Source organism: Rhinichthys klamathensis, unplaced genomic scaffold (assembly GCF_029890125.1).
Source record: "Rhinichthys klamathensis goyatoka isolate OS25496 unplaced genomic scaffold, OSU_Roscu_1.1 h1tg000256l_1, whole genome shotgun sequence".
Taxonomy (NCBI): domain Eukaryota; kingdom Metazoa; phylum Chordata; class Actinopteri; order Cypriniformes; family Leuciscidae; genus Rhinichthys; species Rhinichthys klamathensis.
In genome coordinates, this window is record NW_026606778.1 from 643,071 (window position 1) to 669,551 (window position 26,481).

The window sequence follows — 26,481 nt, forward strand, 5'->3', positions numbered from 1 at the left end:
CTAAAAGAAAAGCAAGATGGATCAGCACAGGAAGAAAAAAAAAATCTTTAGATGAATCTCATAAAACAAAAACAAAATATTCTAAAAGGAAATATTTTACTTTTACTAAACAAAAGCCTGTTTTTGAGACATTGAAGATTTTTTAAATCATTTTATTTGAACACTAATTGAATTTTGAAATAAGTTACGATAAATCATTTATTTCAAAATTATATACATTTCAAAACTATATTTTGCTTTTACTAAAAAAAAAAAAAGAGCATGCTTTTAAGATATTGAAGACAATTTAACAAATAATTCAACACGAGGCCCTTCTTATCGGAGCATGCTACACAAGTCTCCATCCAGACTGGACTATTGTAATGCTCTCTTGGCAGACCTTCTAAAAATAGGCTTTAACGTCTTTATGAAAAATGTTGTTTTTTTTCTTTTCTTTTTTGTGTTGAAATGTGATGTGGACACACAAACGTCAATATTTGTCATGGTGCTTTATTACAACACAATATTTACCTGTCAAACTGGGAGACGCTTGACTCAGGGCCACACATCTCTGAGAGCAGAAGAATTCCGTTACACCCTGTATGTTTGTCCCCTCCATCATTTGTTCAATATTTTTGATTTCTTGGCAGTAGGGACAGTGAAGCCGCTTGCCACTCTTCTGCAACACAGTGAGAAAGACAACAGCTTTAACCCCACTGAATTATTAAAATGAACGATTAAGGCCATGCTTGACTAACACGGCTTGAGCAGAGAACAGAGTTCAGTCTTTTAATGTTGGGGTACCTGTTTGTAATTGCTGATGCATTCGGTGCAGCAGAACTTTTTAATACTATCCTCTATCTGAACCAGGTGATAGTTTCCTGAGGCTGTACAGTTGCCACAGCTCTCACAGTAGCTCATGTAGAGGTTTCTGGAGGATCTGAAGCGTGCAAAGCATTCATCGCTGCACAGCTTGTGTATGGCACCCAGATGAGTCACTTCATGCTGAATCTGTAATGCAAAAAAACAACAAAAAAAACAAACAGATAATGGCTCAAACAGCATTTAACTGCATGGATTCCAAGTTGCACTGATGTTCTATGACTGTTTGATGTTCTATTGCATTGAGCTAAAAGAACGTGATTTCACCAAACACAACATGTTCCTGGATCAACATCTTTGTTGATCCTGGAGCAACATTCCAATCAACCAATCAGATTTGAGGGGAAATTTAGTTTATGTCAAGTTAAGGCTTACAACCAGGGTTAGGGGCTTCTACACCAGTGTTATTCACCTATCATTTCCCCTTTGATTTTATAAACACAGGTTATGGTTAGGTTTAGGGTGTTAGGATTATGTTTTCGGACAGAAATGTTGTTCCAGGATCACGTCTTGGCAAAATTACGGCAACACCACACCAAAAGCGTTAAGTCTTTAAGACTGAATGTCAAGCTGAGGACAATTATTAAAGGTTTATTTTACTTTCTATGGTTTAATTACACTTCCCTGGTGAGTTTATTTTTTAAATGAATAAACTATGTACATTTATGGTTGTTAAGATGGTAAATATAAAATGGTAAAACAAGACTTTTGACTACTCCAAATGTTAAGAAATTGTGCCAGTGTCTCATTTGCTCATAATGCAAGATAACAGAGAAAACAAGCCTTTCAAGGATAATTGCACCCTCGAGGCAAGTAACGCCATGTTGGTATTTTTTAGAATGTTTGTGAACATAACATCTTGTACTGTTTATTTGGGAAACTGAATGCAAGTTTAGGCTTACAACATTCAGGGAGGGATAAGGGAGTAACAAATGCAAAAACCACAAAAATGAAATTGGAGCATTTGTATAATGAGTCTTACCTCTTTGACCAACTTACACACGCTGCAGTGTGTAAATAGATCCACAGGTGCATCTTCATACCTGTCTTTATAAATACTCAGACAAGCTTGGCTGCAAAATTCCTTTAGAGTGTTCATGGAGCCCACAGGGATGGTTATTAAGTCCTTTAGATTGACAATGACCCTTTGGAACAATAAAGTAGTTTAATAAAATGATCAATTCCACATAAAAACTTTGCGTAATTAATTTAATTTGCATGATCAAATTAAATATTTGAAACATTATCAGTTATATAATAGTTTTCCATTTTATAACTGATAGCCTGATTACCAAAACAAAAGTCTCACCATTAAAAGCCATGTCCCAAGCACACAATTATAATGATCTCATTATAATTTTATGTAGCCTATATGACATTAAAAATGAAAATATCGACCGATACCGATATGGTGAAAAATAAAGGAAAAGTTCACTCTGTCATTATTTATTCACTCTTATGTCATTCTAAATGCCTTAATAACATAAGTTATGTTTTAGAAGCTCTTTTCCATACAACAAAATGAGCTCCAAAAATGACAGCATAACAGCCTCAAGATCCCAATATATTTTTGCTGTACGGCAAAGAGCAAAGGTTTTCTGGTGAACTTTGAGTTCAATGAAAGAAAGCCACAGGTTTTTAGGAAAACTATCCATTTAACACACTTTTTCAGTTATTTGTAAACACAATAAACTGACAAAAGATGGAAAACAATTATATGGCACACAACCTAAAGTACTCACTTAAGGCAGAGGTGGCAGGTTTTCTTAGGAGCGATAATGGGGGTAAACTGAACCGAGGGTAAACTGAAACTAGTTAGACAAACAGTGGAACAAAACAACTGGTTGGAGCCTTTTCGCTGGAACGCCGTTTGACCCTTCTGGAGGACTTTAGAACAGCCCGAGCAGCAGATCCTCACTGTGGGTGGAGGAGCGTGGACCTGGGGCGGCTGGGGCTGCAGGTGGGTTTGCGGCTGCAGGTGGGTTTGCGGCATCATCGGCGGCTGCATTCGGGCGTGGGTCTGGATTTGAGGATGCATCTGGGTCTTGGGCTGCAGTCGGAGCTGAAGCTGAGTTTGGGATTGGGCAGGCAGAAGTATAGTGGTCCCTCTGAGTGAAGCAGTGTTCTGGGACATTACTGAGAATGAAGATGGCTGGGAGTGTGCCACAGAAGCTGCATGAAAACAAACCAATTAGAAAAACCACAAATGAGCTAAAAGATGTTGACCATTCTAGTTCTTATGGCATGAAAAGGCCATTTTCTACACTGTTTTAGAATTTAAGTTATGGTTTCTCTGAATGGACAAAAAAGCTATTTCGAAGCAAATACATAAATGTTAAGATCTATACCAACTTGTGTCAAAAATTACTGATATGATTTTAGCAACACCATGCAGCCCTCATGTAAGGTAGTAACATTAAAGCCGATGACAAACAGTGACGTCCTGCACGTACAAAGAGAAGTCCTTGTGCTCTCACCTGAAACTGCATCACTGCTACTTCCACTGACAGAGAAAACAGAGCTAATCCTCAGTTCATCAGATGCAGAGGAGGCCTGAAATTAGTCAAAAGCCATTTAATACATGAGACACGGATTGAACAGCACCGCTGAACAGAACAAGACCAAATCTTACCTCATTCTCATTATTTTCAGAACCGTCGAGCTCCTGTTTAATACGGCTCATGTCAGACTGGGGCATTAATGCTTTATCATAGTCTTCATCAATAGGCTCATCCTTAATTCTTATTACAGGTGAGTAAATGGTTTCTCTATCTGTGGATTCCGAAGGAATCTCCGGCTGTAACTGGGAATGAAAGGCACCATTATCAAACTACACAGGCCCATTTAACACTCAAACAACAAGAAAAAATAAATGTGCAAAAGGAATAAAACAATCCTTCACCTTAAAGGCTGTATCAGCGATTTCAGGCCCAAAAAGGCCCAAACATAAATGATCACATTCATCTAATCTTTCCTAACGATCCGCTAGCTGCCCGCCCCATAAGCAGGCCGTCAAAAAATGCGTCTCTGTAGGCAGCCTAGGCTCTGAGATCTGCACACAAAAACAATTGGTTTCACCAACCACTCAAAACCAAAATAAATAGTGTTCCAACCAATCACCGACAAGGGTTCGTTGATAGACGCTGGCTTCTTCTTCAGCTCCGACTTCACGTGCAGCTGTGCCAGAGCGCAAAACCTCACAACACCCACCCCCTGTCGGTGATTGGCTGCCTACAGAGACGCGTTTTTTTTGACGGCCTGCTTATGGGGCGGGCAGCTAGCGGATCGTTAGGAAAGATTAGATGAATGTGATCATTTATGTTTGGGCCTGAAATCGCTGATACAACCTTTAAACCACATACATTCAGCGGTCACTTCATTAGGCGCACATGTGCACCTACTTGTTAATCAAATATCCAATCACCTTCAGCACCTTGCTGAATCATGCCATGAAGAATTTAGGATGTTTTGGGAGCAAAAGTGGGTCCTATAAAGTATAATATAACTAAAAAAGTGGCCCCAGAGCACATGTTTCTATTAACACCCAATATTTGTCACTGTTTTTAACCCAAACTTACGTTGGCATCACTTCGCGATGACTCAATCCTGAGCTCAGACTGTACATCTTGGATATCTGACACATTAGGACAAAAGAAGCATTTTTACATATATGCAGCTTCATAATTTTCTTAAGGCATCCAGCTCATCATAAAACCAGTGTACTTATACCAGAGTAAATTATTCTGGGAGAAGCAGCAGAATTACTTTAGTATATTGTATAAAGCATAATTTCATTATCTTTTACCTATAATAGTGTCTGATGAGGGGGTGACAGGGGTGCCTTCAGAAACCTTCGCTCTCTCCACATCCATTTCTGAGGTTCCATTGGTAGAGGAGCTATTCTCTTCTGTAGTCAGAGGGGAGCCCAATTAGTCCAGAATAGTTCAAATACATTCTCATTTATAATTCACCCACATTAAAGAACTATTTGTGCATATGCATGTTTAGTAAATGAGACCCGATATCACTGCAGAAACTATTTAGCATATGAAATATTGCTTAGTAAATGATTTAAAATGTTCAAACTCACCTGCTTCAGCACCACTAGTTGGCAGTCCATCTTGACTTTCATTTTTATCATTGCTGTTCCCATCGATCTGAGAGAAAGCCTTCTGAGCAAAGCTACTGTCTATTTCCCAATCATCTTCATCTGTTCCAAAGACTGGAAGTCCATCAAGCTCATCCTCCACTGGCAGACCACTGCTGCTCTCACCCTGATCAGCAGAAGCTTTAACCTCAAGCTCTAAAGGAGATAGAAAAGACAAATAAGGTTTAATATATCAGCATGAGAGACGAAACTAACAAAAAATTACCAATAGCAACAACAAATGAAGTTTAAAGCGGGTGAAATTGCTGCGGGGAAATTGAGGTGTTTGGTTTCGTACCTGATGACTGGTCCATCTGGCCCAGATCCGCTGGCAGAGTGCTGATTTGCTAGAGTTCAAAAGACAGAAAGAGTGAAACTTTTAGTTTTGGTATCGACATATTGGATAAAACAAATATAATTTAAGACAGAAAAGGGCAGTTGACATTCAACATGAACTTTTTTCATTGTGAATGCAGCATGAAATTGACATTCTCATGCAGAAACTCTTTAATTCTTTTAATTCTCTTACAAGTCAAATTTCTTTACAAAACGTTCCATATAGAATAGTAACACTGGCATAATAAAGAGAGAAAAAAGACATGTCAAGGTTAAAAATCAACAGCAATAATAAAGAATGAAATTGAATTTAATGAATGAAAACAAAAGCAAAATGAAAGTTAATTCAGGAGTTGATTAAGGCTAAATAGGAAATAAATACAAATAAAAAAACATACAATGAAATAAAATAGACTCATCTGTACAGAATTAAACGTTAAGAACATTCAAATGTGAACTGAAACGGTTTTTGGTTGTTTTATACACTTAACTGTAAAATGTAACACCTGCATTTATGTTAAACTTCCATGTATTTCAATAAAGGCATCTAAATGTGCACAAATAAATAGCAAAACAAAATTAGAGCTGGCAACAAACATGTAAAAAGTGAGTTTGCGAGTTTGGATGAGCGATAGACAGAATCTCCAGCTACCTATTCAGAACGTATGTAGACATGGGGAAAAAAAGAAAAAAAAGATTTTCAACATTTAAGCAGATTAATTCACATACTATTCCATCCCTCAATTAAATGAATGCTTTTCCTTCTTTCTTTTTTCCTCTGGCTAAGAAATTATAGCTTTGTCATCTTCAACTCTTTCCCCATTTACCTCATTAATTCTGATTAAATTTATGTCCATTTATGTGAGATTTGAGCTGACCCACTATGGCACTGCAAAAGTACACTACTGTTTAAAAGTTTGGGGTAGGTAAGATTAAAAAAAAAGTATTTTTGAAAGTTTCAAAGAGTAAAATATCAGCACCTGAAAGTAAAATATCAGGTGCCAAATGGTAAAAAAAAATAAAAATAAAAATAAGAACCTTAACCTACACAATATTCACAAACTTTGACATCTTTATTTTAATAAAGGGTGAAACTTGCCCTTCTCTGTTATTGAAAGAAGAAATCGCCAGTTTAAAAATAGATTGTGTCACTATAAATGAATTCAGGGACAATTAAAAATTATTTTTCTGTTAACCTTTGGTCGTACCACAGGAAAATGTCCACAAAATACTTAAAAAAATGACAATTTTGGCCCCGTTTACACCTGGTATTAACACCTGGTCGATTGGACCACAAGTGGACGACGCTAAATAACACAGATACAAATGGGGTCTAAAACGCTTTGAGCTTGTCTTCTTTCGACCACTTCCAAAGCCAGTCGAAAGCGCATTCGACCGGATTGCTTTCATACTAGCCTACTAGTCAATATTTAGCATAGCAAAGCAACTGTGTTCAAAATCACCCCCATACCCGTATTCACTATTCCCTACATTACTCCACTGGAAGTAGTGAATGAAAACAAGTGAGTGAATTCGGACACTGACTGTTGCAGGAAGAGTGGCAGCTTTTGCATATTTTTTTGCTTGCGGTTTAACAATCATTTGAAACTTAGAAAACTGACAGCTCCAGTAGTAATGAATGTATACCTGTATGATATTACACTGTAGCCACATTGGACCAGCGGTTTGGAAAATGGATGGATTGATGATTCAGCTACGGACATCATCTTCTGGCGAGACCCTGTGATGTGACCGTCACAGTAGGGCTGGGCGATAAAACGATAACGATATGTATCGCGATAGACACGTGATCGATATCAATAAAAAATGCGTTCGATAAAACGTTCGATATTTTTTTTCTTCGTCGGAAGAAACCACAGGTTGCGAAGCAAGTTTGGTTGCATTATCAAAGGCACGCGCTCTCTGGTAACCTAGCAACGTAGGGAGTGACACGCTCAGGCAATCATGTAACGTGTCAGTTTTGTTGCGCCATATCGTTGTCTCGTGCTGCTGGGTTCCTCTTCAGTAACCGGCGATTGATAAGCAGAAAATGAGTGCCCTTCATCTGCATGCCATGCAGGCTAGAGTTGCGAAACATTATTGGATAATTCGCTCTATTCGCGTTTGATGTGAACACAGCATAATGAACAGGCTGCGATGTCAAGATTTCAATGCTGGAGTGTGTGTGTGTGTGTGTCCGACTCCGCGCGCGCGCGCGAGAGAGAGAGAGAGACACGCGGGCGCGATCGAACAGTGGAGACATAAAAACATACTCCGTCATTTTGTTAATACAGGACATCATTCAGTCTGCAAAGTGTTTACTTATATTTGTGTAGGCCTATACTCGCAATAAAACACAACATTGTGCTTTTGTCACACTGTATTTCTTGTCAAACTGTAACCTACAACTGTACACACCGTTTTAAAAGCAAAACATATTTATCCAACCCTTTTTAAAACAGTCTGTGTGTTCCATCTTTTGGACATTCATCATATCGCATTGGTTTTTATTTCTTGTCCTCAAAACAGAGCACTAATCTGTTTATTTTTAAGTTACACATTGATTAAAAAGAAAGTGAAATATGTTGGTAGATTATTTTATACGGAAATCAATTATTTATAATTCTGATGAGAATAAAGTTAGGGTTAATTAAAATTAAGGAAAACAAATATATTGATCTGAAATATAGCAAATTAATTTTAAATTCATTCAGGTACAATTACCAAACATATCTCATATCTATCTTTTTATTAGTTTAATTAATAAACCAATTACATAAAACTATTATCAGTGCACTATAAATAAACTGGTTCTATGCCTTTATTAATAAAACTTATTTAAAAAATACAAGGCTTAAGACATTTATAAAAATGCCTAATATATTTCTGTTTTGCTTTTTACTCCATTGTACCGAAATCGTACCGAACCGTGATGTCTCAAAAAAGAAATCAAGCAGGGGGCACGTACGATCACAACCCCCCACCACCCCCGTCCCGCCGCGCCACTGTCACCTTTTTTACTCTGAGGAGTTTGCCGGTCTGATTGTGAATTTAGACTTATGTTTACATTCTAATTATTTGAGTTTTCCATGATTGTGTTGACATTTCTGTCTTGGGATTGTAATCAGAGGAAGGGTAAGTTTAAAATAAAAATGTTTAAATGTAATATATTTTTTCTCCTGGTCCTTATTTTAAATGGGTCATAAAAAAATCAATAATTATCGATATCGACCGATATGAAACACTGATATCGTGATACAGTTTTCAGCCATATCGCCCAGCCCTACGTCACAGTGCATTATGGGTATTCTCTAGCCATTGAGAGTACATTGGTTGTACACTCGTTATTGCGGTGCATTGTGGGATCGAATAAGTGCACTCGATAACTTCCACTATGGTTTCGGACACCACTACAAATGGCTGTCCATTAAAATAGTGCCCTTTTTAAGGATATGGGGGTGATTTCAGATATAGCCTAAGAAGACTATTTTAAAAAATCCCTATGGGAAAAATGAATGGAAAAAAATACTTCTGGAACCAAGATGGCTGCTGAAAAAGAGTGTGGGACACTTTTTTCATTTTCAATAATCCGTTACACTCAGATTTAAGACACATTTCGGAAGAAAAATCTGGCGCCATTATCATTTCATTAGTATTTTTAAAACTTGTATCCATTTGATAGAGACATGAACATACACTGTGTAGTAGGAAGGACCCTTTTGACACTGATATTGATATTTACTCGATCTTTAATTCTAAATACCTTAGCAGATAAATAGTGATTAATTGGAATTATAAATACGGTCGGTAGCGAATCCGTATAGAGGGAGAGGCAAAATGTTTTGGGGGCAAAATGCTTCATTGAGAGGGGCCAGGGCTAAACCAACTAATTACGTATTTCCGGTTCCCTGGCCGAGAGTGCGCGTGACGTCATAGAGTGCTGAAGGCGCAGGTCTGCAGCTAGAACACATACACACCTGAAAATAAACTATAATGAAGCTTATCGGTGCATATTCACATGTATTTCAATACAGGGGTCACCAGCATTGCAATGGAACCCAAGCCACACAAGCTAACGACTTTTGAGAAATTCATTGAGATGCCTGCTGCTGCAGACCCCTGCATGCACTGCATTTTCCGCCATGTTAATAATGCAACACAATATATCTAATAACAGCGATCTCATGTGCACACAAGCGTTTATTAATTGTTTACTATCAAATCTGAGCTTAAAACTATTGATCATCAGCATCGTACTCGCAGACCTGCGTTATGCATTCGCATGCGTGCTAGCAATGCTACATATGAGAGGGAACAGAGAGGAAATGATGCTATAAATTAAAAGAGTTGTGTGCGTTTAATTATATACTCACGAAGAGATAAAGATCAGCTTTCAAACGGGGGCTTTCATGCGTTCTCCTGATGTTTTAAACGTCTTCACTGTAGAATTGTACGTACAAAGCCTTTCGCCAAAGCAACAACGCGATTCGAGCTCCTGCTGCTTCCCAACAAGCTCAATGTGTTCTGCTGCACCCTGGTGTCCGGGAGGGGAAATGCAGACCCAGAAGCACATAAACTCTTCCAAATGCGAATAATTTATTAATGTGCAATAAAAGCAATCATTTAACAATTCCATTTATAATATTAAATGTATTATTATAAAGCAACTAAGTGTTTTATTTTATTATAAAGCTGCCATGCATTAAGCAAAAAAAGCAAGTGCACATGGATTTTTGTGTGTGATCCTCAGGATGGAGAAAGTAACGTCTCATGTCTTGATGCCCAAGTTTGCACCAAGCTCCCTGATCGTTGGTAAGTTTTGGGAGGGTCCATCACACGTCAAGAAGACAACCCTTACTTCGATTGCATGAAGCCTAACAAGGCTCTGTCTCTTGGATGATTCTTGCTCTCTCTGGTCCTGTCATGCTATTGATAAGAAAAGTAAGCAATGGGAATCTTCCAAGACTCATTGATTGCAACAACCATGAAGACCAGTGCTCATGTTGCCACAACATTTTCTGTCTCACCATCACTGATGTCAACATAGCCATGAATTTGGTCCCCGCCAAACTCAGTTTGATTATGAAAGTACATTTCATCCATCATCAATGAGAAAACTGTGTCTTTTCCGACTTTCTTCTGCTCAGCAACATGACATTTTAAAGCTGTGAATGAAGCAACAGTAAATTGAGGTTCTGCAGAGACTTTTTCTTCTTTTGGATTCTCTAAAAGATCTCTCGGGGAACATCATCCAGAATTTCAAGAAGAGAGGCACATTCAGTTGAAATGATCAATTTCTTCTGAAGCACTTTGATTACACATTTCTGTTGCCCTTTCAACCTCAGCTTTTGGCGAGCTACACATAGCTTGTCCTTTACCTTATAGACCTTATGCACCAGAGAAACAAGGGCGCCGCCATCTTTAGAATATTGTCTTTGAACTTCCGTTTTTGCGGTCGCTCTGTATATCTCTATGGCATTGCTGTCCAGGAGAAACTAGCTTTTGAAGTGAATTTACTTAATGTAAAGTTAACGAAAGTTATCATGAGGATTGTAATGTTTAAAGCAGATGTCTTAACAAATGTCAGTAGACCGGGAAGATTTTAAAACGAGCCATTCATTAATAAGGCAAGATCGCTGTGAAAATACAGAGACCGGAAGACAAAAGACAACGAGCGCAGCGCTGAAAAGGGGCGGGGCTACATAAGGTCTATAAGCTTTCCTTTTAAAGGGGTCATATAATGCCATTTTTGTACAAGCTAATATGATTCTTTAGGGTCTAAATTAAAAGTTTGTAATATACTTTAATTAAAAATTCTCATTAGTATTGTAAGAAAACACTTATTTTACCTGGTCAAAAACAGGTCTGTTTTCAGCACGCGGTTTCAGTGCATATGATTTTAAATGATAATGAGCTTTGCTCACCCCGCCCCTCTGTTCTGTGCGTACACCGTTTGTAACACAATAACCATAACGCGTTGTTCATTATAGACGTGGTATTATGAATTATATTGAGAATGTTGTACATAGAAAACATGCCGTAATGTACCCTAAGTGTAAACCTTAGCCGCATTCATCGTGAAGCATGCAGCTAGCGATTTGCAAAGATTAATATAAATATTAATATAAAGGTTAAAAAAACGTTACACTCACTTCAGTTCTTCTGGAGGTTCAGCAGGAACACGAATAGTTGATACCGATCCTTTTTTCAGGAGAAGCTTCTTAGCAAAACCAGCTTTATACTGACCCTCCTCGTTTATAAAGCAGTCTGGTGAGAAATGATTCGCGCAAACATGAGAGCATTGACGTTGCTCGTGGGGAATATTCCCTTCGAAAACAAACTCAGCCACTGCGTCTGCGTTCGGATTTAGGAACATTAAAATGACTGCTGTGTTCGTTATTACACCCAAGAACAGAACACCATAATCGCTTAGACGCCATTCTGCTCATAGACAGTGCTCCAGCATATCAACAATGACCGCGCCGGTCCGCGCAGACTATGATTGACAGCTCGCTCAGCGATCGCACAGCTCGCTCAGCGATTGAGCGAGGGTGGGTCTGTGTTGAAACGCTGCTGTCAATCAACAATCGTGGGAGGGGCGTCTGACCGTGTGACGTCACACGGTCGAACGGCTTGATTTGAGGCAGGGGAAAACATATAAGGAGATTTAAAAAAAAACACTGGATGGATTTTTATCATTTTATGATGGTTGTGTACAGGCACTGCCAACACACATTTCAGTACAATCAACTTGTAAAAGTGCATGTACCATTATATGACCCCTTTAAGTGTTTTCGGAAAGATTCTGAAATATTGTAGCAGTGATCACTCAGAGAGCTGCTAGGCATAGTGTAAAAGTGACCTGATGCTGAGTGTGCTAGTTTTCCACTCCGATTTGTGTGTTGAACGCTGCTACCCAAACCAACATCCTCACACATAATTATTTTCCCTTTGCTTTTCTGCTGTTATCTCGGGACGCGAGTCCCGAGAAAATGGCGTTCGTCAGCTCCAGTTTGTATCCAGCCTCTCACGGAGACTTCGGATGCTCCAATCACAAAGCCTATGAAGTGACGACTTAACACGGGCGATATGGACTCTCTATGGTGGACGCCACTGATCCTCAACAACTCGTCTTAAGACCGGCGTGCATACTTGGACTTCCAAAAAATACTCTAAATGTTCCGATCCAATCTGACTTGTAATGCTGCCCGAATCATGCACTGTTCCTTCGTTGGCCAGAGGAGAACTGGCCCCCCGACTGAGTCTGGTTTCTCCCAAGGTTTTTTTCTCCATTCTGTCACCTGATGGAGTTTTGGTTCCTTGCCACTGTTGCCTTGGCTTTTGGCTTGCTTAGTTGGGGACATTTAACATTTAATATTCAATAATATTATTGATCTGCCTTACTTAAGGTGGACGTTGACGCAATTTCTTTTAGAAACAAACTTTGTTATATTGTTATATTGTTTTTGTTATATTGTTTTCATGTTATCACTGTGAAGCGCTTTGATACAATCTGTATTGTAAAAAGCGCTATATAAATAAAGGTGACTTGACTTGACTTGACACACATTCACTGTCAGAGCAATGTCATTGTGCATGACGACTTGAGCAACAAATAAATGCCTGTTCTCAGATGTGTCTTCCATCATCATGACATTGCTCTGATTGGCAGCAAGGCTGTTGGCACTACTCCCATTGTCTACATATGCAAGCTCCCCTCATTACTATTTACAGCAGAAATAGGGATGCCACTTACTACCTCATTAATACTTACCAAGCGTCTGCTTCTTGGCTTTTGTTCTTTCCGCTTGTAGTAGGAGAAAACAGTAGGCACAGAGGTGTTCTTCAGGCATGTCCTTCCCTAATAAAAATGACAAGAAACATAAAAAATTTGACATTATTGCAGAGTAAATGGCTGTTATTAATAACAGAGGTGTATGTGTTTGTTTCATTAATCGGTCTATAGTATGAAAGTACAGATTACACATTAAAATTATTATTGCTATTAAAAGAATATGCAACTTTTCTCAATAACTGTCACGTAGAATCATGCTGTGTTCTGCTGTCTCACTTGGAGAATAATTTTTCCAACATGAATTTCACAAAGAGATTTTTTTTTGCAATTCTCACTCAGTGATAGGGTATTTGCATTTTAATTGCACTGAAATGTAAAGGTTGGCAAAAAGTGGTCATGTTGCTTGATTGCTAAAATCTTCATTTGGATTTTTGCGTCAGTGCGTCACTAATTTCACCTTAACAGTGACCTAGTCAAATACTTAGTTGATGACATGTAATGTAAATTCATGTATGATGGTCAATACTTCGCCAATTTCAACCAATAAGTTGCTTGACTTTTTGTAATGTATGAAACAAGGTCTCTGTACCCTGGAGTCAGTGGTTAAGTGATGACTCTCGAAGTGTTCACTGCACAGTCGAGAATCCTTGCTAGGGGTCCAATTCAGTCGTCTAATGTTGTGCACCCACTGATCCAGCCTGTGATAGTCTGAATCACCTAGAGGAAAACTTTACACAGACAAATAGATAGTAACCTCCTTCACAGGCTACTTTACATGCAAACAATACAATACTTGAATTACTACTGTGTCAAAAAGGTCATAATTAAAATATTTCATCTTAAAAACGGTGGTGGACATCACAGTCCTCATTCGTTTCCGCTGCACTGTCTATTCTTGAGTACTTATAGGCATATTTCCTACATATATTTTTGAGGACATGTCAACAATTAAAACAAATACTTCCAATAGTGTGTTAGTAAATGTTACGCTATTTATGAAATGCAGGCGTAACAGGCTAGGCTATATCTATGCCAACGTTTCAGACTGCTTTATTCAGCCTACATCTAATCACAGTCTGTCGCATTCTGAAGTGTAGTAAAGTTTTAAATAAATTAATAGATACAATTTATTATATATAATTTATTATTAGAATTTCACTCACCGGAAAAAATGTACCCCAGACTTCTTGGACGCTCTTCTAGTACAATTAATCGCAGAGCAAGACATATTATTTGAAAATTGTTTGAAATAATCCCGAGAAAAGTACAAACGGCAGAGATGCCAAGTGCTGATGTGACGTGACGTCAACAGACAGCAGTAGATACATTAGCGGCAATCCACCTGTCATTCAAGTGGCCAGCCTTATTTATGCATAACTTGCAAGGCTTAATATAATTTAAACGGATGAGTTCTAAAAAAAAGTCAGCCCCCTCACAGTTGTCATGAAGGGCAAAATTAGCTATATAGACCAAAATCACTTTTTGTACCAGGCTGTAAACATATTCTTTTCTGCTGTAAAGTTGGGCATTTTAACATTGGTGGTCTATGGGATGGACTCTCTTTCGGAGCCTGTCTCTAGCGGCCCGTCGATGAATTGCAATTTAAGTTACTTCCGTGTTGGATTCAAGAGGGACCGGAATGTTGCCGCTTGATCAGGATAGCCCTGCGTCTCAATATCCATACTTTCCAAGCTAAGTATGTGAGATTCAAATAAGTGTGTCCCAAAGCATAGTATGTTGAAAAGAGTATGCCAGAAGTCCCCGGATGGTCTACTATATCCGGTGGATTTTCGGAGTGTGGATCATAGACAGTAAAAGAAATGGACAGAGCGATCTCATTGGAACTCAGTTGAGACAGTTGAAGCCCACTTTTAGCGATTTTTGAGAACTTCCGTTCCTGACGCGCAGACTCCAACCGACTCAAACTAAGCTTGATGACGTGAGCAACCTGTCTGACAGACGTTAATCTTCTAGTAGCTGTGCGTGAAAACTGCCAATGTTAATCTTGCAGAGACGGGGAACTTGAGCAAAGAGTTATTTGGCGTGAGTGAGCAGGAGTAAGTATTCCGTTGCTTTTATGGACTCATTATCTATGGGCTTCTCCCTTGACGGGACGTCCCCCCGATTGCCTGCGAGCTTCTCCTCCTGTCTCTACGGTAATTTCTGTACAGCGCGACAGAGAGTCGAGTGGTTATGACGCAATCGTTAGCCTATTTTTACTAAATCTGTTTCTACGGGGCCATAATGTAACATAGAAGGTAATGGAGCCCTTTATACATTGTCGTGTTTCTTTAGAAATAAATAATGGACAAATGGAGTCTTTAAACGCCTCAGATGTAAAGTTATTCGCTGTCAAAGTGACGCCAAAATGACTGGGAGTCAATGGAAATGCTAACGCAAGTGAAGTTCTGCTACAACATGGCGGCTCCCGGCCGGCTTCAACTTCCGGTCGATGGATTACCCCCTTGGGTGTGGATCCGTGCTCACTGGCTGCAGCCTGCATGCATTCCACTCAAGGGGGTAATCCATCGACCGGAAGTTGAAGCCGGCCGGGTGCCGCCATGTTGTAGCAGAACTTCACTTGCGTTAGCATTTCCATTGACTCCCATTCATTTTGGCGTCACTTTGACAGCGAATAACTTTACATCTGAGGCGTTTAAAGACTCCATTTGTCCATTATTTATTTCTAAAGAAACACGACAATGTATAAAGGGCTCCCTTACCTTCTATGTTACATTATGGCCCCGCAGAAACAGATTTAGTAAAAATAGGCTAACGATTGCGTCATAACCACTCGACTCTCTGTCGCGCTGTACAGAAATTACCGTACAGACAGGAGGAGAAGCTCGCAGGCAATCGGGGGGACGTCCCGTCAAGGGAGAAGCCCATAGATAATGAGTCCATAAAAGCAACGGAATACTTACTCCTGCTCACTCACGCCAAAGAACTCTTTGCTCAAGTTCCCCGTCTCTGCAAGATTAACGTTGGCAATTTCACGCACAGCTACTAGAAGATTAACGTCTGTCAGACAGGTTGCTCACGTCATCAAGCTTAGTTTGAGTCGGTTTGAGTCTGCGCGTCAGGAACGGAAGTGCTCAAAAATCGCTAAAAATGGGCTTCAACTGTCTCAACTGAGTTCCAATGAGATGGCTCTGTCCACTTCTTATACTGTCTATGATTCCACTCCCCTTAACTTCCCTCCGTCTCGTTCACTCGGATGTGCGTCATTGCTTATGTTGCACGAGTGCCCACTACTGGCGGAACTTTTTTTTTATTTTTTTTTATTACGCTGTCCTCCATTGTCACTTCATTGTTGAAATGTTCATGTATACTTATTTGTTATTTGATTGTTCTTCTGCAAAAAAAAAAAAAAAAAAAAAAAAACTACTGGCGGAACTCGTAAATAAGGTTTAAATGGAACGCACTACGCCCTTGATCACTTGGAATTCACTTTTGAGCTGATTTAACCCCTTTTTACCTATCAATTTGTTTTATGCACCATTCTATATGCATAAGTTGTTGGAGAAAATATATAAAATCCTACAGGTAGGCTATATGAGCTGTTGGAGAAAAATTAATTTACATGAACGAAAAAAAAATTCAATAGTATAAACTTTGACTGTGAATAAGGTAGCTACAAGTAAGATGCAATTAAATCTCAAAATAATTAATATATACACTATTATGCTACGGAGCCCCGTGCACATGCAAGAAAAAAAAAGTAAATTGTGTGCACGATTTACTGATTCATTCCCTTGATTTACTAAAACATCTGCACAATTTACTGTTTCGTTCCCTCGATTTGCAAATTGTGCAGACGATTAACTAATTTGTTCCTTCGATTTATAAATCGTGTGCACGATAGCAAATCAAGGGAACGAAATAGTTAAATCGTGGGCACTATTTAGTAAATCGTGCCTATATTTAGCCTACTATTTTTTTTCCCGCATGTCATGTGCGGGGAACCATAGTGGAACGCAGCCTATAACACCTAATATTGCCCACAACCCATTGTGCTTTGGAGGAGGATCCAGTTCAGAACTACAAACACAAGTTAAAAACTGTTCAGAATGCTACAAAACATGGCGGATATGCGCGACTGACGGTTAAAGGAGCTGTATGTAAGAAATTTATTTCAATTAATCATAAAATGGCCCTGATATGTCACTAGACATTAAGAAATCATGTTCACTACAAATACTTATATCACTGACAACAGTAGTCCGGCCAGGATATTGTCATTTAAAAAGTGAAGTTGCAGCCCTCAACTGATGTTGATGTTGTCATGTTGTGTTTTGGTCTGATGCGCCGCCCTCCACCTATCTACCAATCACGAAGTCAGTAGTGTTGAGGCATTCAGGTTGCCAGCTCTGCTCTAGTTACCACAGCTGCAGCTCGTCACGTTCCTGCTGGATCCTGCAGCCTATCTGGCAACCTCGAGTCAGGGGGGAGGGGGAGGGGATACACCGCTCTACAGTCATTTGAAAGTGATTGCAGTACCAGTTTTGGCCACAATCTTACATACGGCTCCTTTAAGGTTTAGATAAAGGGGTTTGAGTGACAAATAATCAACATTTAAGCTGATAAAAAAATATTTAAGTAATGTTATCCATGCATTTCTCTCAGATACAATAGGAAATTAAATTAAATGTGGAGGATTTGATCTTTGACAAGATGATTGACAGGTCAGTTACGTGACAGGATGCGTGTAACTAAGCGACAGAGAGCAACCGTTAAAGATGGTATATGACGTGTATCCCAAAGCGTGTCTACTCACTCAAAGAGTGCTACACACTCAAAAGTATGTACTTTGTCTGCACAAAAATAGTACATACTTTTAGGGCGTAGTATAAGTAGGTAGCCTGGATGCCAGCCGAACTTAGCCCCACCCACAACATTCGAGGTCGGGAAGTTCGGTCTGAACTTTATCCATTGTGGAGCAACTATGCTCGAACCAGAGCTGTTCGGACCAATCAAATTATCAGGCTGGGCTTTATACGATGATGGACAGATGATCAACAGTAACGTAATCATCCACGTCACCAAAGAGCGCTTGGGTTGAATTCGTTTACAACAAAGGTGGCTGCCGCTGGAGAATTGAGATGTGTAGATTCCGCCATCACGCCCGTTATATATGCAAGGCCAGAAGGGCCAAAATGTGTGAAACTGTCGTGTAAACATGTAAATTACACGTTAACGTGGAAGGCCAGAAGGGCCAAAACGTGTGAAACTGTCGTGTAAACATGCAAAATTACGCGTTAACGTGAAAGGCCAGAGGGCCAAAACGTGTGAAACTGTCGTGTAAACAAGTAATTACGCGTTAACACGCAGTTTACGCGTTAACATGTATTTACGTGTTAACGCGTAAATTGCCTGTTAACGCGTAAATTATTGGACATTAGCACCACCTACTGGTTTTCTACGCGTAAGTACGTGTTTACACGACAGTTTCACACGTTTTTGCCCTTCTGGCCTTCCATAGTTATAGAAGATATCGACACCGCATTCATTGATTCATTTATGAGTTATAAAGTCATCGCGAGGTACAACTAAAGTCGCAGTTGCGTGTTTTAAAGTCAGAATTACGAGATATGAACTCGCAATTCTAAGAAATAAAGTCAGAATTGAGAGACAAAAAGTCGCAATTTTATTATTTTTTAAATTATTTTATCATTGTTGTCACACAATCACTTTTATGCAATACACAATGAATATCAAATTACAAAATGTGGAGAGGAAATATGGGGAAAAGGTATGAGAGGACAATAATACAATTAATAATTTAAATGTTACTTAAAGATACTTAAATATTTTTTTAAACCAAGAAGTAACTGAACTCAACATTATACTTTATTTATATATGAAAAAACGTATAAAGGGATCAGTATTAAATATGAAAATGTGAAAAAATATGAATATCAATATTATGTATTCATTTCCATTGCATAAAAGTAGACTATCCATATGGAATACTCCATTTTAATAGTGAATGTTGTCAAACACTGCTGTGTGTTATTTAGCAATAATTAATCTTGTATCTAGGAATAAAATCTGTGTATGCAGCAGGTACACATTCTCAATTAACACCACAGAACAAACGCTTCTCATTCACTAAGTTATATGCCTATTAATTTACATTATGCATTATAGATATTTTTATAAATGAACCACCAGCAGAATAGAACCAGTTTAGGAAAGTTTATGCAACTTAATTTAATTGGAATTTTACTGATATCAAAATTTTATTTCAGGAGAAATGTGCCCTGAAATTAAGAAGAAGAAGAAGAAGATGATGATGATGATGATGATGATGATGATGATGATGATGATGATGGTGATAAGGATTAAAGATCAAATCTGGTCGTTGGTACAGAAAATAATAATTAATCAACATCGCCTCAATACAAACCTTTATTTTGAAAACAGAATATGGGTTATTTTACTTCCGGTGTTCCAGTGCCATTTGAAGGCTGTAGCAGGTTGTGCCTTCCTTAGCAAAATTATACATCTGTTAACTTCTTTAAATAGTTTTAGCAAGTGAGAGGGATGTTTCGTAGGAAGCTTTCAGCCTTAGAGTATCACAACCCAACTGGATTTGACTGTAAAGGTAGGAATCTGTCATAAATGAAAGACGTGTTGCCACCTCATGCTCCTAATACTGATCATGTCCATTCAGGAGAATACCAACAGAGCATTTATCGTTCACAACTAGGTTTAATCTATTATGTTAATTGTATTATTAATATTGTGTGTGCTCTTTACTTCACCCAGATGAAACGGAATTCAGAAATTTCATAGTTTGGCTGGAAGATCAAAAAATCAGACACTACAAAATTGAAGACCGGGGAAATCTTAGGAATATTCCCAGCTCAGACTGGCCTAAATATTTTGAAAAGGTGAAACTAATATATATCAACAGATTTATTTTCATTTGTATGTGTTTAGTGTATATGTAGGCCTAAAGTAAGGTTTTTATACCGTTATTATTATGTATATTATGTATTAATTGGTGTTGTGTGTTTGTAGTACCTCCAAGATGTGAACTGTCCATTCAGCGTTCAGGAAAGACCAGAGAGCGTTGACTGGCTACTGGGTCTTGCTGTTCGTTTTGAATATGGAGACAATGGTATGATTATTTATTTGAGATTAAAACCAGTAGTCGACCAATATTGTTTTGTTTTGTTTTTTGTTTTTTGTTTAAAGGCCAATCAATATCTAGAGAGCGGTTTGGCTGATATACACTAGATACACTACCACTCAAAAGTTGTTGCTTTTAAAATAATAATTAAAAAAAAAATGTTAATACAAATTTACCATTGATTTATTTAATTGATCAAAAGTGGCAATAAAGACATTTATAATGTTACAAAAGGTTACTATTTCAAATAAATGCTTTTCTTTTGAACTTTCTATTCAGTCAAAAATCCTGATAAAAGTTTTGCCGTTTTCCACAAAAATATTATGCAACTCTTTTCGACATTGATGATAATAAGAAATGTTTATTGAGCATCAAATCAGCATATTATAATTATTTCTGAAGGATCATGTGACCCTGAAGACTGGAGTAATAATGCTGTAAATTCAGCTTTGATAAATTACATTTATAATATTTCAGCAGTAAAAAAAAAAAAAAAAAATCGAAATGATGTCTTGATAAACATAAGAGACTTTCAAATTACTAACCCCAAACTTTTGAATGGTAGTTTATACAAAAGAAAATAATTATTTACTTTCAAAAAGCAGTTTATCCATGTCATAGTGAAGAAGGTCTAAACTTATCTTAAAGGCACAATGTGTCCGATTTTTGGATTCAAATATCCAAAAACCACTAGAAAAATCTGTTCTGTATTTTGTTGACTTGTGTAATTACACTCTCCCAAATGTTTCCAACAATGTTTAAATCCAGAGAAGTCTATTTTAACTAGTGCAGTAGTATTAAACTTTATTGTCCTCGAAAGGAAATTTGTTGTGGACGACATGTTGCTGCATAGACATATAATAGACCGATAAACAAATAGACATGATAATTATAAAAAAAGTAGTGTACAGTGTAATGGCCCGTGTCATTGCGTCACCTGTCAATGACGTCATATCCACACAACCCTTGATTTCCGTAGAAACCATTGGAACACCAAGACACTTTAATATGTGTTTTATTAAACTGGTGAGCAACTGTTTGGATACATTTATCCACAGAAAACGAATCATTGTTATATAGCTCAACACAGTTAGTCTTATTGTTTGAATTTCATGTTTTCTTGATTTACCGCTAGTAACATGTTTGTACCCTAAAAAGTAAATCAGACAACACTATTTTGTCAAATGGCAAACATGGCATAATCAGAGAGCTTCATTTGTAGTAACAGTAATACAGCATTTCCTTCACCATACAATGTTTTCAAATGAATTACATGCCATTTAGCAACACAAGTCATCCAGCTTTTATTCATTAATGTATGATATTCTAATATCGATCTATCTTACTGCAGTGTGCATCAACAAGTGTCTCATAAAGCCACAGAGTGAAATGCGGCATATGAGCAAAATAAAAACAACAAAGTAAAAAGTCCCAGGCTCTCGTCCCGCCCTGCTTCATACCACTGTAATTAATAAAACTTTAATACATGAACTCATCCATGAACGTGATTTCTGCCTGAGTCCAGTCAACACCGGCCATGATTCCACGCTCATTCACTCATCAAGCTACGCCTTTGTTATTGTTTTTTATAAGAGACCTCTTGCGTGCAACTTACACACTGTGCCTTTAATTTGCCAAGTTAACACAACATGGCCATTATTAGGTACTTAACTTCCATGCTTATACAGTAGTCAACATTTGAAGTGGATCAAAACCTTTCATCAAAGTTATACATGAATTTGGTACAATACCCGTTCTTGTCTTAGGACAACTTTGAGTAACTTTTTTGATCCACTTCAAATGTTGACTACTGTATATTGGTGTATCACTAGTTGTAACACCTATTTTGTCCTTTTATTGGTGAGACTTCCCCATTGAAAGCTGTTTAGCAATTATGTTCAATCTCAAACCACTAGATGGCAGCATTTGCAAAGTGTTTGAATAAAATGTAAAGCTTGCAGCTGTCCCACACATTCGATTGCACAATCTTGATTCCATTTATGTTTAGAGCAAGATGTTCCTAGATATGCTATCAAATAATTTTGACAACTTGAAACCTCTGGTTTCCATCGCACTGACCACTTATGTTATTTTACATCCCACAGTCGAGAAATATCGCAACTGCAAACCTGCAACAGAGGCCAATGATGCACAAAAGTCTGCAGACCCATTAATTAATCTGGACAGTGAGTATTCCCTCCCCCAAACGTCTTTCCAGTCTCCAGTCCTGTTGTTATGAGACGGAGGAGGCTGATTAAAGAAACCAACTCAATCGCTGAAGTAGCTTTCCAAGCATGTCTGAACAAACTGATTACACACCCACCTCTCTCCACAACCCACAATGAGTGGGCTGAACCGAGCCAGTGACCCACAGCTGGAGGAAACCTCCAGATGTCAACTGAATAATGACACACCGGGAGGACCGGGTTCACTGAATGGAAAATATTGGGCTCTGCTGTTGTTGTTTTTTCTTTTCTTTATTATAGTCTTGGTCTGAGTAGTTGATTTCTTTCCACTAATCACAAATCAAGCATTTTTATGGTAACATCATTTTCAGAGATCATGTTTTCTGGTCATTAGTAATTAAACCAAGTCAAACTAGTTTTGCATGGGAAAAAAAGTTTTAAATTATATGTTGGACTGATATTAAATGTGATTTCTCTCTTTAGTTAATAATCCAGATTTTAAGGCTGGTGTCTCGGCTCTCGCTAATCTTCTCAAAATTCAGCGGCATGATGACTATTTGGTAATGCTTAAAGTAAGTATGGTTCGTTTTGTTGATGGTATGAAACATTTCTTTGAATCCAGTGCAATTAAACTCAAGTTATTCTGTCATTTGTCATCACAGGCCATTAGGATCCTGATTCAGGAACGCCTGAACCCTGATGCCATTGCAAAGGCCAGTCAAGCAAAAGAGGTGAGCATTCAATGTTCTTCTGAAATGAAAAAGGCCAGTCGGGAAGATTGTTGTTGAAAGAAATCTCTTATGGTTACCATGGCTGCATTTATTTGATAAAAAAAAATACAGTAAAAACTGTTAAATATTACCACAATTTCAAATACATGTTTTTTTTATTTTAATATATCTTAAAGTGTCATTTATTCCTGTGATGGCAAAGCTGACTTTTCTGCATCATTACTCCAGTCTTCAGTGTCACATGATTCTTCAGAAATCATTCTAATGCTGATTTGATGTTCAAGAAAAAATTCTTATCAATTTTGAAAACAGTTGTGCTGCTTAATATTTTTGTGTAAACTGATACATTTTATTTTATAGGATTCTTTGATAAATTTAAAGTTCAAAAGAACAATTTATTCGAAAAGGAAATCTTTTTTTATCATTATAAATGTTTTTACTGTCACGTTTGAGCTATTTAATGCATCCTTGCTGAATAAAAGTAATAGTTTCTTTAAAAAAATCATAATGAAAGGTTGTTTAGATTTCAAAACATTTGCTTATTTGTCCTTTCGTAGGGTTTACCAGTCGCTCTTGACAAGCATCTTTTAGGATTTGATACCGGAGGTAGGTTTGCACGCACATTCTGCATTTAATTTGCTGTTGACTTTCGGAGGAATTGTAAGCACAAAGAATGTTTGATCGTTCCAGATGCGTCTCTGAACGAAGCGGCCAGAATTCTTCGCTTGCTTCACATCGAGGAGCTCAGAGATTTACAAACAAAGATCAACGAGGCTATCGTGGCAGTTCAGGCCATCATCGCTGACCCCAAGACAGATCACCGCCTCGGAAAGGTGGGCAGATAAAAAACGTCCTGCCAGGATCTTGCTGCAGAGACCTTCTTCACGAGACATGCTTTGTTTTCATTAACCACACCACAGATATTTTGTTTGAATTCAAGGCATTTTTGTGGGAATGCCAAACTGGATTTTTTTTTTTTATAATGCATTTGCTTCCCCCTGTAATAAAAAAAAAAAAATGCACTTATGAAATTTTACATGGGCTGCAATAAAAAGCTGGACTATTTTTTTTTTGTTGCATAATAAACCTTAATGCAACGCAGCAAAGTTTTATGGCCAGACTCTGTTTGTTTTACCCCTGGAGAAAGAAATTCAACTTTATACCTCCAACTGTGCATATACTGTATTCAAGAAAAGAATCACTGCAGAGCCAAAAAATAATGCAAGCAGACATATTAAAAGTTGTCAATCACATTTTATTGTTATAAATATCATTTCTTACAAAAGATAAAAAGGATTAAAAAATTAAGATTGGTAAAAGACCACTTTGGTTGTTCAAAGCAATATTTCTTTTTTACCTTTTCCCCCAAAATACTGTTTTAGTGTTTTTATTAACATACAAATTACTCAACTAAACTCAGGGTATTTTTTTATTATTATTATTTGTTAGGGGTTTTTTATAACAAAAAGTCACATACAAAAATACAGTAGAATGAAATGAGGTATAAAACAAATTTACAAAACTATTTTGAGAAAATATTCACGCTTTCATGTTTGTAAATTTGCACTTTGGCATTGACGGTGACGTTTGTCAAGACTTGCGGGTTCCGCGATCGGCTCTCTCCTGGTCCACGACTCCGCCGCGATTCCCACAGCACCAGCTCTCCAAACGCTCGCCCAAAATAGCACCATGTAACGCTGGCTCTGTTATTAGTGTCTTCCTATAACACAAAACGGGACACTTGTCGGAAATCCTTCACGGAAAGCCAAGTTTGGACAAATGCGAAAACATTTCATTTTCTAGCAGGGGAAATTGCCAGCTTTCATATCCTAGTACAGATATACAAACTCTTACTCTGATCTTGTTTGACTGTTTTCTGGTCTTTAAAAAACTGAAATGCTTTGAAGTACTGGTGCAACACCCGTGTTTCATCGCCTCTGTCAAAACTACAGTGATTTGGAGGCAGGTGCCTTGTACTTTTCTCTTAAGTGCCTGTAGTTGACAGCTCATGTCTGAAAAATGTTATCCTGTTATTTGCTTGAAAAGAGGTCACCCACATTTTGCTACATGGTAAACGTGTGCTTTTAGGTGTACTTTTCGGTTATTATACTACACTAGCAGAAGCCCATTTACAGAGTGCTTTAGTGCTGTCAAATCTAATAATTGAATCTAACTTAAAAGTTTGTGTTCATATAATATATGTGTGTGTATATATATATATATATATATATATATATATATATATATATAGTTGTAAACAAAATTATTCAACCCCCATTTCGAATCAGGTTTATTAGCAAAATGTTAAAGACTTTCAGCTGTTTGCAATGAACAAATCAAACAAGAAAGTGAAATGGCTCAACACAACAGATGTGTCAAGTGGTTTCCCCAAATTCGACAGAAAAAGCAACTTTTAATGACTTCTGCAGTCTCAAAATTATTCAACCCCCTGAATAGAATCCCTCACAACAGCACAAACCTGCAAAACAGGTGTTGTCTCAAACACACTGATGCAACTAATCAAGGGCTTCATTAGTTGCACCAGATGTGCTTTAGCTAGAACACATGAAATATCTGAACTGGCTAAGTTTGTTGAGTGTTACGTTTGACTGCATGTTAGAAATATGGCAAAAGAAAGGTCCAAAAAGTTAAGAGAAGATATAATTGCTCTTCACAAACAAGGAACAAGATAACAAATGCACTAGACGTTCCTAGAGACACCATTGGAAGCATAGTTCACAAGTTCAAAGTTAAAGGAACAGTGATTACACTACCTGGACGGGGCAGAAAAAGGAAGCTATGAACAGCTGCAACCAGATTTCTGAGAAGGCAGGTTCAGAAAAACCCTTGAGTGACTGCAAAAGACCTGCAGCAAGACACAGGTTGCAGCACAGTAAGGCGCGTAATAAATGCATGCGGTTTCCATGCCAGAACTCCCAAGACGTACACCACTACTGACCCAAAAGCACAAGAAAAAAAGCTCAGAATCATAAATAAGGCACATAAGTTTTGAGATTCTGTTCTGTGGAGCGATGAAACAAAACTGGAGCTTTACGGCCCTATGTATCAGCGGTATGTCTGGAGGGAGAAGAATGAAGCATATGCTGAAAAGAACACTCTGTCTACAGTTAAGCATGGTGCCTCTGTGATGCTCTGGGGCTGCTTTGCATCCTCTGGCACTGGAAACCTGCAGCGTGTGGAAGGCAAGATGGATTCATTGAAGTATCAGGAAATCCCAGTAGAAAACGCCATTGGACCATTGGACCCTCTAAAGGCTCGTACACACC

The 26,481-nt window shown here is 38.0% G+C and overlaps 3 protein-coding genes across 8 annotated transcripts in view; 1 reads left to right on the forward strand and 2 right to left on the reverse strand.

Moving 5' to 3' along the window:
* si:ch211-266o15.1 (zinc finger MYM-type protein 4) overlaps positions 1-14,470 on the reverse strand; it is a 33,208-nt gene extending 18,738 nt beyond the window's left edge. The window contains exons 1-13 of one of the 2 annotated variants that reach the window (XM_056267248.1): positions 14,303-14,470; positions 13,729-13,867; positions 13,104-13,205; positions 5,307-5,355; positions 4,952-5,164; positions 4,667-4,768; positions 4,440-4,495; positions 3,494-3,664; positions 3,339-3,414; positions 2,604-3,033; positions 1,844-2,006; positions 784-990; positions 511-658 (exon numbers count right to left, since the gene is read on the reverse strand). In XM_056267248.1, coding sequence (XP_056123223.1) covers positions 511-658; positions 784-990; positions 1,844-2,006; positions 2,604-3,033; positions 3,339-3,414; positions 3,494-3,664; positions 4,440-4,495; positions 4,667-4,768; positions 4,952-5,164; positions 5,307-5,355; positions 13,104-13,205; positions 13,729-13,867; positions 14,303-14,367 — 1,921 coding nt within the window. In that variant the 5' untranslated portion in view covers positions 14,368-14,470. Of the gene's footprint in view, positions 1-510; positions 659-783; positions 991-1,843; positions 2,007-2,603; positions 3,034-3,338; positions 3,415-3,493; positions 3,665-4,439; positions 4,496-4,666; positions 4,769-4,951; positions 5,165-5,306; positions 5,356-9,717; positions 9,874-13,103; positions 13,206-13,728; positions 13,868-14,302 lie in introns of those variants that run through there. The other variant, XM_056267249.1, reaches the window with a different exon arrangement.
* Positions 14,471-19,579: 5,109 nt separating this feature from the next.
* Positions 19,580-24,363, forward strand: rtraf (RNA transcription, translation and transport factor). Its single transcript, XM_056267269.1, has 8 exons — positions 19,580-19,746; positions 19,911-20,035; positions 20,166-20,265; positions 22,383-22,463; positions 22,947-23,035; positions 23,126-23,194; positions 23,752-23,800; positions 23,885-24,363. Exons 1-8 carry the CDS (start codon positions 19,686-19,688, stop codon positions 24,037-24,039), a joined length of 729 nt encoding a protein of 242 aa, XP_056123244.1. The 5' UTR covers positions 19,580-19,685; the 3' UTR covers positions 24,040-24,363.
* A 65-nt stretch (positions 24,364-24,428) lies between these two features.
* The window catches only part of nid2a (nidogen 2a (osteonidogen)), a 46,900-nt gene continuing 44,847 nt past the window's right edge, over positions 24,429-26,481 (reverse strand). For all 5 annotated transcript variants that reach the window (XM_056267246.1, XM_056267244.1, XM_056267245.1 and 2 more), the window contains one exon: positions 24,429-24,914. The gene's annotated coding sequence lies outside the window, so the exon portion shown is untranslated. The remainder of the gene's footprint in view (positions 24,915-26,481) is intronic.